General features: G+C 39.7%; 1 protein-coding gene across 1 annotated transcript in view; it reads left to right on the forward strand.

The window, feature by feature from the left end:
• Positions 1 to 13,785, forward strand: part of diaph1 (diaphanous related formin 1) — a 101,695-nt gene that overhangs the window by 81,203 nt on the left and 6,707 nt on the right. The window contains exons 19-27 of the mRNA XM_013916201.1: positions 2,935 to 3,033; positions 3,137 to 3,231; positions 3,610 to 3,711; positions 4,086 to 4,325; positions 4,718 to 4,847; positions 5,057 to 5,181; positions 5,363 to 5,527; positions 5,988 to 6,120; positions 10,152 to 10,241. Of these exons, the coding sequence (XP_013771655.1) occupies positions 2,935 to 3,033; positions 3,137 to 3,231; positions 3,610 to 3,711; positions 4,086 to 4,325; positions 4,718 to 4,847; positions 5,057 to 5,181; positions 5,363 to 5,527; positions 5,988 to 6,120; positions 10,152 to 10,241 (1,179 nt within the window). The remainder of the gene's footprint in view (positions 1 to 2,934; positions 3,034 to 3,136; positions 3,232 to 3,609; positions 3,712 to 4,085; positions 4,326 to 4,717; positions 4,848 to 5,056; positions 5,182 to 5,362; positions 5,528 to 5,987; positions 6,121 to 10,151; positions 10,242 to 13,785) is intronic.

The raw sequence follows: 13,785 nt of genomic DNA on the forward strand, positions 1-13,785 counted from the left end.
TTGTCGGTAGTGTTTTCTTTCCAGAAAAGAGTTCTTCTGTGTATCATGGTTTTAACAAAAAGGCAGCTGGGACAATAAAACATGTGGATGTTAAGATGTCAGCATTCCACAACTGCGTCCATGTGGCTTGTGTATGTTTGTGTGCCTAGTCACACATGTGTGTTCTGCCCCAGTCATCTCCTTTCCTCCCCCACAATGACTAAGAGCAGCACGATGCAATGCTCCATAGCAGCCACTAGAGGTGCCATCTGCTCATAAATGAAAAGAGTGGGCTGTCTGTGGAAACCACAGAGCAGCCATTTTACAATGTGAACACCAGACCCCATTTTATGAATCAGCCATGATGTCAACATAGCCAGGACTGATTCTATTGGCTAGAGCGCAGCTGGCACTGAAGCACTGTAGATTTCCACATGCACAAAGACACATGCTCCCTCACTGGGTCTCTGCTGCTCCCAAAGACACACACACACACACACACACTGACCTCGTGACATGATGCTGCTACCAGATCACTCGTCTTTTTCCAAACTGAGCTGTTTAGATTACTATCCAGATTAATCTTCTTTGTAGTATATCTATATACGAGTGTCTATTGTACAGGTCACCATATCAGTATTTGCATGTGTAAGGATCTCAGGGATTTGATGTTGTGCTTTAAGCATTAACTTAATTTCTTCCATTTTTAGATGGCATATCTTGAATTATTTCCTGTGACTGTCCGTTTCCTTGTTTGTGTCTCTCTGATGATGTTTATTTGTGTAAGCTTGCAACTTCCTTTCTTTATAACATTTCAGCTGTGACTTTCTCTTTGTGTTTGTGCAAGACAGTCATTTCCGCTCAGATGTCCTGATGGATTTTCCTATCCTGTGTGTGTCTGTGATTCCTGGCTTCCTGCTTTGGTTTCCTGGCCTCAGCAGGGACTAGTAATGAAACACTGAACATGCAGTAGTACTGCTGGTGGTGAAACACACAACTGAATATACTGATATAATGCAAACTATATGACAACACACATAAGCAAAAGTACAAAGTCGAAGCCTAAGATACAAATGGTGGTTGACCATCAGTAGGGAGTTTCATAAAGCTGAAGCTAATACTGACAGAAACAATGGGCCTTTTTAAGGCTGCAGTCAACTGAACTGACTGTTCTGTGTATATCTGTGTGTCCTGAATGAATGGCTAAACTGAGAGATGAGGAGCTCATTAGGAGCCTGGCTCATTAACAGCCTGCTTGGCTGATAGGTGTCTCACATCGAGACAAAGCACTGTTTGACTGGACATATTGATGAGTGGACAGATGAAGGAAAGAACTGTGAAGCTGTTGTTGTCGCCGTTGTCTATGCGGAGAATAGATTACAGTGCCGCTGTTTGACCAAAATCATCTTTTGCTTTTCTAATAAACTGCACTTGAAGATAAACACTCGAGTATGATACAGTGGAATCACTGAGGAAATTAAGAAATTAGACTGCTTATACAGTAGGGGTAGGTAACTGAATGGAACTGAAAATAGATTTTACTAACACTGATAATTAAGCACACATAAGGGTCGGTCCGTATCCGCATTTCTATTTCTCTTTTTGCCCTTCTACTTGCCTTCTCTGTGACATTAAAACCATAACCTTTGATGTCACTGCATCAGGTCATCTTTAGGCAGTTGAAGCAGGTAGTCTGCTGATGATGAAAGGTTTTTGCCGGCACCATTGTTGACTTTTTGCAGTAGCTTCTTTTTGTATATGTGTGGAGTTCTTGTATCTCAGCTTTATAAAGATGAGGCAAGGATGCAGCTATAGACAGGCTGATAAGTCTCAAATTGTGATTTAGTTGGAAAAGATACACTCAGGGTTATAGACCAGCATGCAGCAGAAGGAAAAACCATGTATTTTATGGACTAGTCGGCAAAACAAAATGTGAGTCCCTGCAAACCAGCAAGTTTTGTAATGTATCATCTGGTATATGCAGCTGATGGTTCTGCAATGTGCATACCAAATTTAAAGCAACATTGATGGAAAAACTCTGATGATAACACATTTATAAGACCATAACTATAGATGATTGATACATAGAGTCAGGTGATTTTATTGCTCTGGCTCTATGCACAGCTCTTGATTTGTCTTTCGATAAAATATCAAAAATCTATCCCAAATTTACTTCAACTCTTTTTCTGACCCACAACTGAAAATTCATTTAAACAATATAATGAGATACAAGTAGCTTATAAATATCAAGTACAAATGGTTAGATATTGATGGAAACAACAGTTGTGACATCTGGATCTCTGCTGACCCTAATGTGCCTGGCTATGTGTAGAGTGGGCTGCTATGTGGTCAAACCCGTGTTCATCATTCACTCCTCATTCTAATCTAGTTCACATCCCCCCCCCCACACTCTGACACATCCTTACAGTCACAATCCTGACCTTGTCAAAAGAAGTTAATGAAAAATGCCTCTGAGTGTGAGTGTGTGCAATAGGTGGGTGTGTCTATGTGCAGCGTGGTGAATCCAAACTTCAAATGCCTTACAGCGAACAACTGTCTGACCATATTTAAAAGGCCCACATGCTCCAGGGACATGTTTCCCCTGGTGCTGCAGCCATTTCATGTTAGTTCAGTTGTACCCCAAACCACTGATGTGATATTCCTGACACCTCCATGACACCATACAGTTTGGAGAAAATGAAAAAAGTAAAAGCTGTGCCAAGTCTGTCAGTTTTTATAGCCATCACAAGTGCCCTCTGTCCATCAATCTAATCCACTTCTGTCTTTTATCCCACTAATGTCACTACTTCCCCCCTCCTGCAGTGTTATTTCTGTTTAAGGGTACAAGTCATTTAAAATTATGAAAGATGACAAGAAAATTTTGTTACAAAGGCTCCTCTTTTTGCTTGCCGTAAGGGAATATAAAGTTTTCCTTGTCTCTGTCCATATCTACAGCTAAAAAGGAGCAGGATGGTGGGGATGAAAAGAAACAGGTGCAGAAGAAGAAGGTGAAAGAGCTGAAGATTCTTGACTCAAAGTCTTCACAGAATCTCTGTAAGTCCACTATCCTGATACCACTATATTCATGACCATGCTTTTTATGTATAAAATGGGGCATAATTAAGTAAGTCATGCTTCTTGTGTTTTTCTCATGAAGCTATTTTTCTGGGATCGTTCCGTATCCCTTATGAGGAGATCAAGAATGCCATCCTGCAGGTTAATGAGAAGGTCCTCACAGAGTCCATGGTTCAGGTATTGACTGAGTGTTGTTATGCATCTGTTCATTTGTATTATAAAATAAAATATAGTTATTTGATAAAAAGGATTTTCTCTTTCCTTTATTCCTATGTGTTACCTCTCATACTAGATTTATAGGTTTAATGTGTTTGACTGTCTGTAGACTGATAAGTGAAAAAATGAACTGGATGATGGTGTGTGCTTCATCTACACTTTTATTTCAGAGTGCCTGTTTTGTTGATTTTCAGCAAAATGACATTTTTATTTAACTTTATAAGGCTTTCAGTTACCCTGAAGTCATATTAAGATCCTTATGACATAGTAAATAAAAATCCAACTTTTTCAAGCTTCTTCATGTGTCTTCCAGTATACATTTCTCTCATTGTCACTTAGAACCTGATCAAGCAACTGCCAGGACCAGACCAGCTGGGTGTCCTGGCAGATATGAAGGATGAATACGATGACTTGGCTGAGTCTGAACAGTTTGGAGTAGTGGTAAGGAAACTTGCATATACATGTGCAAATGAAAGCGCAGGGAAAAAATAGACACTTCTCTTTGATAAGATGGTTATTGTTAAATTGTCAGCTGACTTGAAGCTGACTAACCACAAACTTGTTGTGGTGTCAGTATGAGTTGTAGAAAGTGTTGAGATGGTTCGTTTTCTAAGATGGTTTGTCAGTAAATTAGACACACAGAATGTCCTCATGCTGTTAAACAAAGGGGCTTTGTTCAACTGTAGATTTCGGTAATGGATGAACTCACTGCACTTACCCATAATTGCATGCTCTCAGACACGTGCAGACACACACACACTCACTGTAGCAACAAACAGGGAATGGTCTCGTATGCCCCTCTCTTGTTTTTCCAGATGTCCAGTGTGAAGCGGTTGATGCCACGGCTTCAGGCCATCTTGTTCAAGCTGCAGTTTGAGGAACAGCTGAACAACATCAAGCCGGATGTGGTGTCTGTGACAGCAGCTTGTGAAGAGCTTAGGAAAAGTGATACATTCGCCAGGTTGCTGCAGATCATCCTCCTTGTTGGGAATTATATGAATTCTGGCTCTCGCAATGGAGCAGCATTCGGCTTCTCCATATCATACCTGTGCAAGGTGAAGTGAAGGGGGATCATATGACACACACCCACAATAAAAACTGAATGAATCTACTGAAAATCCTGTATGTAACTGGAGAAATACTGACTTTTTTGTTGTTGTTGTTGTATTGTCTTGTTTGGCTCTTCTTCGGCTTCGTCATCATGGCGTCAGGTACAGGATATATTACTAGCATAAAGACTTGAGAATAGTAAATTCTTCATCTTTAAATATTGCTACACTGAGTGTATAAACACTATACTGTACTTATAGTTGTACTTTTATCACATGTTTTAATAATAGAAACTGGGCAATAAAAGTCCAGTCAAAATGTACATTCAGGATTAGAAACTACTCACACCTATGTTGACATTGTGTCCTTTTTTAAAATACCTCTTTCTTCTAATTAGCTTCGTGACACAAAATCAGCTGATCTGAAACAGACACTGCTCCATTTCCTTGCTGACGTGTGCCAGGAGCAGTATCCTGATGTCATGAGCTTTGCAGATGAGCTCATTCATGTCGAAAAGGCCAGCAGAGGTGCGTGGGACATGTAACCCATATTATACATATTATTTTAGCAGATCTTTAAATAAAGTGTGCTTATATTGTTTCAGCAAATAGCACATCATACCTGAGATCTATTTAATGCTCTTATTCACTGTATCAGTCACTTCAAGTCAATACCAATATGACAAGCTTCATCTGTGGGTGCTTAGCAATGACAACATTTTCCTTGTCCATGGCAGTTTCTGCAGAGACAGTTCAGAAGAACCTAGAAATGATGGGCCGTCAGATCAAGAGCCTGCAGAAAGATTTGGAAACCTTTCCTCCTCCACAAAATGATAAGGACCTGTTCGTGGAGAAGATGTCGATATCCTTTCTATTCAGCTATTAAATAGAATTGCTCAGTTGGCCTCATTTAGTCAATGAGTTTTGTTTTTTTGTTTTTTAAAAAAAGAAATCAATGGAAATGTCATGTCGTGATGACATTGCTTTTTGTGTTTTCTTGTGTTTGAATGACACTCCTGTGTACCTTAACACAATGTATTTACAGCTTTGTGAGCCATGCCCAAGAACAGTATGAGAAACTAGATCTGATGCACAAGAATATGGAAAAGCAATACAGTGATCTGGGAGACTATTTTGTCTTTGACCCGAAAAAGATCTCTGTCGAGGAATTATTTGGGGATCTCAACAACTTCAAAAACATGTTCCAGGTGTGTATGTGTAAGTCTAAACGAGTAAGGAAGTAAAAACAAGGTTGTTATGGTTTTCAGTCTTTTTTTACCAACCTACGAAATGAATGTGTGTGTTACAAACAAAATTAAACACAAGTTCAGTTGCAAATAATGTAATGCATCAAAGGCAAATATCAAAAGGATTGACTGTACATCTGACTGTGTTGACAAAATAATGAGTCACTCCATTATATTATCTGTTTAAACATTTGGGAGGGCTCCACCTAAGATAACTTGTCTGCCAGTCATAAAGAATAATGGCCAGTACTGGTTTTGAAGTTTTGTGTACAAAACTTCATTCATCATATCCATCATACATGGGTTGCTTTATTCACTTTCACTCTTTCAATGTACCGGTATGTAAGATATTCTTAAACGATTTCTGTGTTGAATTTATGTAGCTAGAACTTAATATATTTTCTACTTCTTTCCCCAACAGCAAGCAGTGAAGGAGAATCAGAAAAGAAAGGAGGCTGAAGAGAAGATCAAGAGGGCCAAGCTGGCGAGAGAGAAAGCAGAAAAGGAAAAAGAGGAGAAACTCAAGAAGAACCAGCTCCCAGACATCAACGCAGGTCACCTTTGCTGCATAATATATATTTATGTGCATGTCAATGAACTGGAGAGACACTTGCCACGTCTCTTCCTTTGCATTTCCCTCAGATTCCTGTTGGGGGCAGTCTGAGTCCACACATCTGGTGTGTGTGTGTGTGTGTGTGTGTGTGTGTGTGTGTGTGTGTGTGTGTGTGTGTGTGTGTGTGTGTGTGTGTGTGTGTAAGAGCAGCCCATTTATTGACCAAAGTTAATCTAATGTTGATGACCTGTTTTAAAGTAAACAAGAAACAATGATGCTTCACATAAACTGAGGACAGCATTGAAGTGCCTGACCTCTTTTTCACTCCTCCAGTAATCATGAAATTTTCCACCCCCCAAAAAAATACAGAAATAGCTCCCAACTCTCCTTATCAGGAAAAAACATGTTTCCACTCTTCTGGTAATGCTTTTACACTTTAAAAATTGCTGGTAGCATTATTGTTCCCTTTAACAAACACATGCATTCTGACTCTCTCGTCCCTGTCTACACAGTAAGCACTCAAATCCTGCCTTCGAGACGCATATTTATACACAGACTTTTTCCCTCCTCTCAGTCTGTGACCTACTTTCAGTGCATTCCTCCTCTCTCTGGCTCCACTTATGTTCTGCAGAGCCCCTGCTTTTTCACTGTAGAAATGTGCTATAGCCTTGGTGCTCTAAAGTGTGTGTGTGTGTGTGTGTGTGTGTGTGTGTGTGTGTGAGAGAGAGACAAATGACTGTGTCATTTTGTTAATGTTTTTTGTTTTGCTTTGCCCATGTGTTGAAGAAACATTATGGTGGCCAAAATGTGTGTGTGTGTGTGTGTCTGCTTTTCAAACTCTTACAAAAAGTCTTTCTGGGCTTTATTCTCGTAGTGCATGTTCCAGCTGGCTTCTTTTCTCTTCTCCCCTTCTTGCTTTTATTTTACCACTGCCAGGTTTTCCCCTTTAGCTCTCCTTTTGTATGCAGTTCATTTAAAGGGCAGTTCAAGCCACCAAGACTCCATTTAGAAAATTTTGCCTCAGTATTTAAAGTATGGAAGATATATATAATAGAAAGTAAAGTTTCATGTTCAGCCTCTCGAGACGTGCACACATGGAACATAATAGTGCCTCAAAGATTAGTGTCTCTGTGCACACATTTAGTGGACAGGGATCATTTACATACAGGTGGAATATTTGACTGTCCTGTAGCCTGGAGTCCTTCTACACCCCCTATTTGAATTTAACCACACACAAATTTGGCACACCCACCCACCTGGTCTTTGTTCTGTATTTGTTTATAACCCTCATACTGGCTGCTATACAATGGCTGTTTTCAGCAGCTGTGCTTTCACACGCTGACATGTTCCTGGTTCCCTTTTTTCTGTCTCTCACGAATCTACTTGCATACCCTTACTATCTCATGAATTCTCTGAATGTTCCTTTGACTTTCTGTCTCTGTAAACATATAATACCAGTTGTTGGTTAAACCCTGGAAGGTCAGTGTATGTTTGCAGTTTGTGGCCTTGCCATTCCCATGTGAGTCAGAGACTTAGTGGAGTCTCAGTTTGCACATATTCTAAGCATGTGGTGCTAGTTACTGTGTATAAATCATGTTGAGATTCTTTGGAAATCATTACATGTTGTCGTTTTTATAATTGACTCATTAAGTGCTTTGACTTGCCTTTTCTGACTCGCATAGCAAATATAAATACAGGGGTCAGTATACTAAACTGGCAGAGTATTTTGTTGCCACACCCAGTACTTGACATTCCAAGCTTTTTAGCTTTTTGCTCTAATTTTATCTGTTAAAAACAGTCTACTACTATCCCTGGGCCATCTTTGGCTATACACCAAAGCTTGCTGCTACTATTCCTTATTTCTACAGCTAGGTGTCAGTACAGTCTGTAAAAGAATACCTGAGACCATTTTTTTTAATCTATGTGGCAAAGGGTGTTTGCATGTCTGGTTTATCCTCACATAGATGCTTGTATGGGAACTACCACTGGGAGTGCCCGTGCTCCACACAGAGAGCAAGTGAGGAAACAGTAGTGTGGGGGAGGGTAGAGGAAGGAGGATAGTAGGGCAGCAGATGCTCTGGTGGGGATTAGACTGCTGTTGTCTCTTTGAAAAGGGGGTTAGAAGAGAAAGGCGCAAGCCACAAGAGGGGATGAGACAGGATAAGCCTGAGTTGCCTGATGTCTTCACTGCAGGTGACTGTGAAAAATGGAGAGATTCATGGCACATTAGAAAAACATTAGAAAAAAGATCTCTCCACTCACTGATTTTCTTTATCATGCTGTCATCTGCACGTTTGCCATCATCAACAGCTAAATTTTTCCAATTCTATTTTCATTTGTTGATGTGTGAACATCCATTAGGGGTGCTATTGATCTACACAAGATTATATGCTGTGGTGACGGAGCTGTGTGTGTGTGTGCGTGTGTGTGTGGGAAAGAGATGTGAGACGTGTCAGAGCGTGCGCGCATTTATTGCAAATCGGATCGAAAGAGACATCTTTAAGAGCTCACAGTCTAATGCCATTGCCCTAATTAATCCATCTTATGTTCTTACATGCTTTAGTCAGTAACTTACTATTTGTGTCAAGCACTAAATATGTGTGTATTCCTTCTGCTTTTTATGGTCAGTAGTATTATTGAATCTTATATTTTTTAGGCTTATTTCAATGTATGATAATTAGTTAATTGACTTTCAAGTACCATTCAGTACCAATGAAAACCAGTGTCTTGTGTTTCCCCTTTATGTCACTTATTGCTAACAAAGTAAACTTGTAAAACTGCTTTTTGATTTAATAGTGTTGCTCAATACTATTGAGAGCACAGGCCCCTAGGCCTGTAAGCTGAGTCTTCATTAGTTCAGTAATGTTTTATACACAGCTAGGTCATTGTTTGGTCCTTCAGTGCCTTCAATGCAGTGTTCCAAAACACAGTTGTGTGTTTGTGTGCTTGCAAGCATGTTTTAAGCCAGCCATGTGATTGACGCAAGCGGAAATTTGCCAGATGTGTTTCCCTTGAAGAAGAAAAATCTCTGATTTTGATCCCAGTCTGCAGTTCTAGGACATGGACATTAAGGGGTGTATATGAGCCACGGTAGTCTTGGGATGTGTGTAAGAGAGACTTTCTCTGACGTGACAGGCGAGACCATAGGCCATCTGCTTCATGGCTTACTGCAGGATTAAATATTGTGCGTGTGAGCAGAGCTGTGTGCTGTGTTTGGATGTGGGGGTTGGGGAACAAACCGAGAGCCAGCATAAACCTTTAACCCCCAACCCCGCTGGCCCTTCCCCAGACCCCTCTGTCTCCATTCAGGTTCAAACAAAAATAATTAAAGCCATCTGCGTGAGTGCTGAGCCATGCCACTGAATGTTGCCCACAAAATAGTCAAAGTAGTACTCTCACATGTTGCTTTGAGATTGGGCATCCTGCCTGGTTTAGCCCACCTTCTTTTATTTATTGCCACCTGACACTGAAGCTCTGTTGAAAATGTAGCTGTAAACAAAAGAGACCACCCATGTTAGCTGTACCTGTAAACTTATACAGATAAAAGGTTAATTTCCAGTTTGTACCAGTTTAACTGGAAGCCACAATTATGCATTCATTCTGTTTATGTGGATTTGGTTTCAGCGGCTGTTTTTCCAATAAGTGTGGGCTTGTGTATATCTGAAGCAGTCTCCCTGAAAATGCATAGTGTAGCCCCTAGCTGTGGAAGTAGCTGAAGTAGGTCACTGCTTATCTGGGTTAATGTAGCTAATTTAACAAAATAGCCACGTGGCTGGTGAAGATCCACACTGTGTATAGTGCTATATTAGAAAAACAGAAAACTCTGTAAAAGCACCAGTGTCTCTCTCTCTCTCTCTCTCTCTCTCTCTCTCCTGTTGTTAGATGGCTAGTATTGATTAAAAATAATAAGCCTGTTATAATGGAGCTGTATGTGTGTGTCATGCATAGAAGTTAAAGTGCTTCATTACGTATTAATACTGATCTATCGTTTCTTGATTTATTACTGATTATGTTTTTTGATGGTGTTTACAGAGGATGATGAAACTGGTATCATGGATGGCCTGTTGGAGGCGCTGCAGTCCGGTGCTGCTTTCAGGAGAAAGAGAGGACCACGTCAAGCAGGTACTCACACACAAGCAAAACAGTAAATCTTCACAAAATATGCATATGTTTCCACGTTTCATGCGTTACTTGCTTTACAGATTTCAGTTTACTTCCACAGATATATAAGACTCATTTATTCTATCTCACTTTCCATTCTGTCTCCAATCTTCTCTCAACACAACAACAGATTTGTTTATGTTCCTTTGCCTTTGTTCCATCTGTTGCTCTGCTCACAGGCTGAGTTGTGGTAATATTCTTTCACCATGGTTATAGGGGCAAAGCCAGTGCAATCAGAGGCTGGCACAACAATAAAAGAAGAGGGAGAGTGCCAAGGGTGGGTGTGGACAGTAGGATACTTTAGGGAGAAACAACTGCTGAGGGTGTGGTGGTGGAGTAGGAAAATATGATAAATAATGACTGTAGGAGGGGGATGAAACCAGCCCGTAGGCAGAAAGTTTGTTGACGTGAGTGGGCAATACAAAAGTTGTGGTAAGTTATTGTCGGCAAAAGTATGAGGACACAGGTGCCTTTAGCAACTTCAAGTCAACATATGTTTTGCTCTTTGTCATTTTGAGATTAAACTCCATTTACACCAAAGGATTTATGAGCAGAGTTGGACCCACATAGTCGTTACAAAATACCAATAGTTTTACAATATTACACTAAAAGAGAAAATGTAAAAGTTTACATTATTATAGCCTTGGTGCTCTCAATTTCATTGACTTATTAGACATTGAAGTACTTTCTCCCACTTTCCTATTTTGTTTGCCATTCTGTGGCTTGTATGGCCTAGTAAGATCATGCAAATGAAAGTGAGGCAGCAGGAATTGTTAGTATAGTAACTTTGTAACATGATTCCTGGTTGTGAGTGGGAAAGTGTCCCGCTGCCCATTAGCTAAGAAAGAGAAAACTCTAGAGAGACCGTGTGTGTGTGTGTGTGTGTGTGTGTGTTTGTTCACACGCACTCTTGTGTGGGTTCAGTTTTCGCACATAAGCAGGGTTGTGGAAGAGTTTGTGCAACCCGATCCCTTTCACAATAGAAGCCAGATGTGAAGCACTGGTCCTGAATTGCACTAAGACCCAGAAGGTAGTCCCTGCTCTTTTCTCTTCCTACTAATCTGTTGTTTTTTGTTTTTTGTTTATACAACTCTTTCAATTCTTTATTTTGGACTCAGAATTGATAATCTTTGAAAACTTTTGGGTTCTTTTTGGACCCCACTTCCATCTATAAAAACTGGTGGACCTACAGTGTATGTTAAACCAAAACATTCTTTAATTTCCTCCAGACATTTTGTTTGTGAAAAGTAGAACGGATAAACATCCTTGGAGCTGAGCTGTTCCTTGTAGAAATCCTACATTTTGTGACTGTTTTGTGACTGTTCCATGTCACCAGAGTGCTAAATTGGACTGCCAGGGAAAAAAGATCTGAAGTCAGGCAGATCCAGCCTCCCTGACTTTAAAGGAATATCTCAAGTCTTACTTACAATGAGAATAGCTTTTTCAAATAAATACAGTTATAGGTATTTGTCCCTTATTTTTTTTATCTGTTGTTACTCTCTCTCTTTTCCACATTTCAGTTACCTCTCAGATGTAATTTTCAGACTAAAAGGGGGAAAAAAGCAGAAAAACAAATAAAGTAACAAATAGCTCAGGCTCATCACCACTAAACTGGCTGAGATAGCAGTGAAAATTAAAATGAAGGGAGAAGCAGGAGCAGGGAAGAAAGAATGGGGCCCACTTGAGGACTCAGTCATCCATAATGCTGTTGGGCCACCTCACACTCCCAACAGGAAATACCTGAACATGTGTATGTGAAAGAAAGGGAGGGAAAGAGCTTTCCTCCCTGCACATACTTCTGTGGTAGGAGATTGTCGGAAAATATAAGTGGCTCGATGTATCACATCTCTGCTTAGTCCCTCCCCCCTGTCTCCTCTCTTACCCCATGGTGTCATTTCTGTTTTTGTTCTGCCAAAGTTCAGGCTTTTCCATGGAGAATGTGGAGGGTGTGAAGCAGTGCTGTTTTTTTGTTTTGTTTTGTTTGTTTTTTGTTTTTTGGTGGCATTCTTATCCTTGTTAGGAGTTTTTCCTGACTGGTATTCAAAGGTTTCTCCTTTCCACTATGCCCACTTTGCTTCTTAATGCCAGGAAGAGCCTTGAGTCTTTCACCTACACAGCAGGAAGTGTATGTGTATGTGTTTGCACACATGTTTGACTAGCCAGTTGAGTCATAAGTCTTAATTTAGTAAAGCTGAAGTAGGAGGCACATCCTGACTCTGGCTCAACATATCTGGCACCAGTGAAGCCACAGGCAGCCTTACAGAGCAGGGAAAAAATATTGTATGTATGTATAACCCCTTCACAGATGTTATGTATAATATCATATGTGTTTAAAAAATGTTGCACACAGGGTAAATTGAAAAAACATAAATACAAGTCAGAGTAAAAGTACATTTTTTTCTGTCTCTGTTATGTAGTAACACATCACTAAGGAAATGCAGTTCTGTGAAAAGGTTATTCATAATCTTATCACAGGGAGATAATGTGAGGTAGATGCATCTAAACTGTAAAGACTCATAAAAGTGGCATCATTGAGTTTCTCAAATCCCCCATCCTTTCTTGTTTTGACATTTATTAACAAATACCAGTAGGTGGGGCACTTGGTTGCAGGTTTTGCCTCCAAGTATTTTCTTTTCCTCGCAGTTAAAGCACAAATAGTGTTATTACAGATCGGATGTTATGAAATGGGTCCAATCATTAATGCCCTTAAAAGTATTTTCTCTTAGGTTATAAAATATAGTCACAATGAAACCCAACATTAAAACCCTAAAAAGGAGTTCCTGCTGCAACACACCCTGATTTCATAATTTTGTTGAATGAGAAACGGGAACTGAGGCAGAGCTTGATTAGCTTAACACTGAAAAGTGATAATCAAAACCACAATAAATAAGACAGTATACATGTATGTGTCTACTCACTTTCAGTCTAAATATGCTACTAATACTGAAGTTTTTACTGTTTGTTTATATTGTTTTAAATATACATTATATTCTTCTTGACAAATGTAGCCCTCATCTGCAGATAGACTTAAGATGGTGCATTGATTGCTCTTCATTAAACAAAATAAAATATGTAATGGGGCTGTAAGTCATTCAGGCTTGTTTAGAGTCATAACACAAGCCACTGTAGTCTAATGATATTTACTTATCTATACTCATGTCTAGACTTCCATCTTTCCGCTTGAATAAAAGTAACTGCTCCCAGTCCAACATTATTGGTTCAGTTTCAGTCATTACTGTTGCAGGTACAGAAAGAATTTCAACATAGCAGTGTAGAAACCCTACAGCCAGCTTACTGAAGGTATTTATCTGTTTTGCATTTATTGGCAGATAATAGAGAAAAATGTTTGGGTTTTGTGAAAAGTACATTTAAGACTGTCTCGTTACACCAGAGGTGTTGTTTATAGATCATAGTTGAAAATGTGGCAACACCATGCACTCTTTGCAATTCATATTATATGTATACAAGTGATATCCTATTGTAAAATGATATATAACCTGTGTAA

The sequence above is a fragment of the Pundamilia nyererei genome, unplaced genomic scaffold (genome assembly GCF_000239375.1).
Source record: "Pundamilia nyererei isolate P.nyererei 1_Seehausen unplaced genomic scaffold, PunNye1.0 scaffold00008, whole genome shotgun sequence".
In the NCBI taxonomy this organism is placed as follows: domain Eukaryota; kingdom Metazoa; phylum Chordata; class Actinopteri; order Cichliformes; family Cichlidae; genus Pundamilia; species Pundamilia nyererei.